Here is a 1,017-nt window from a genome sequence, read left to right on the forward strand (position 1 = left end):
ATCGGGCCAAGCTAGTTTTCAGTCTCATCGAGTCTTTCCACTTGCTTGTTTCAACCTCGCGAATTCTTCCTTTAATCGCTCTGTCGAGAATTCCGTGGAGCGGTTTTCCTTCTTGCGTGAAAGTTAACGTGATGTCGTCACACTTGAATTCACGCTCCAGCTCCTGCAGTCTCCGATATGCCTTTGTCCTAACTCCGCACTGATCCATCATATCCACTATGGCCTTCGGCCATCTGTGGTCGTGCATGGATTTCACTCGGTTAAAATATCGCAACTTACTTTGGGCTTCTCGCGCCTTGAAAGATGACCAGCCCAGTTCTCCTGTGACGAATTCCGTTGCCACTTTACTGCCGGGGACCCCAAGAGCGTACCTTCCCGCCTCGTTCTGTGCTGTTGATATTTTGTTCTCCAGCGTCTTGATGCATATTCTCATTGTCCGGAAACGCGTCACGTAACAATGAGGGCATGAATAAGTCAAATCAGCAAGACAATTAAAAAGTACATCTCTCCTGATGCGGTAGGCTTCCCCGGTAGCGTAGGTGAGCGCTGGTACGGCTACCGCCTTCCATAGGGTCTTGGAGATTTCGAACCTATTGAATCCCCATAGTGCTCTCGCTCGCAATTGGTTCAGAACTTTCTGAGATTTCTCTGCCCAGATGTCCTCCTGGGCATCTAGGTAGTGGCCAGAATCTGATACAGTAATTCCCAGGTATTTGTATTGCGTGTCTCTTGGTATATCTCGACCTTGGACCTGTAGACGTTTCTCTGTGCCTATACCGCACTTTGAGAAGGTCACAACCGCACTTTTCGCTGGATTAAAAGTCAGTTTCATCTCGTCCCCAAACTGGGACGTGATTTCTAACAATTTTTCCAGCTCCGAGTAATTCCTTCCGATCAGGATGAGATCATCGGCAAACAAAAGTCCGGATATGTTGAAGAACTTCTTTTCTCTGACATTCCAGAAATCTCCTCTTTTGTTACTCTGAAAGCACATCCACTGTTCTGTAGACGGGCCTC

The 1,017-nt window shown here is 47.7% G+C and overlaps 1 protein-coding gene across 1 annotated transcript; it reads right to left on the minus strand.

Moving 5' to 3' along the window:
- Window positions 1–45: 45 nt before the first annotated feature.
- Window positions 46–994, minus strand: LOC108864598 (uncharacterized; the record flags this gene model as incomplete). Its single annotated transcript, XM_018640589.1, has 1 exon — window positions 46–994. A coding segment is annotated over exon 1 (949 nt), but the record flags the coding sequence as incomplete, so codon positions are not given.
- Between the last annotated feature and the right edge of the window lie 23 nt (window positions 995–1,017).

Source organism: Galendromus occidentalis, unplaced genomic scaffold, assembly GCF_000255335.2.
Source record: "Galendromus occidentalis unplaced genomic scaffold, Mocc_1.1 scf7180000075618, whole genome shotgun sequence".
NCBI classification, from domain to species: Eukaryota; Metazoa; Arthropoda; class Arachnida; order Mesostigmata; family Phytoseiidae; genus Galendromus; species Galendromus occidentalis.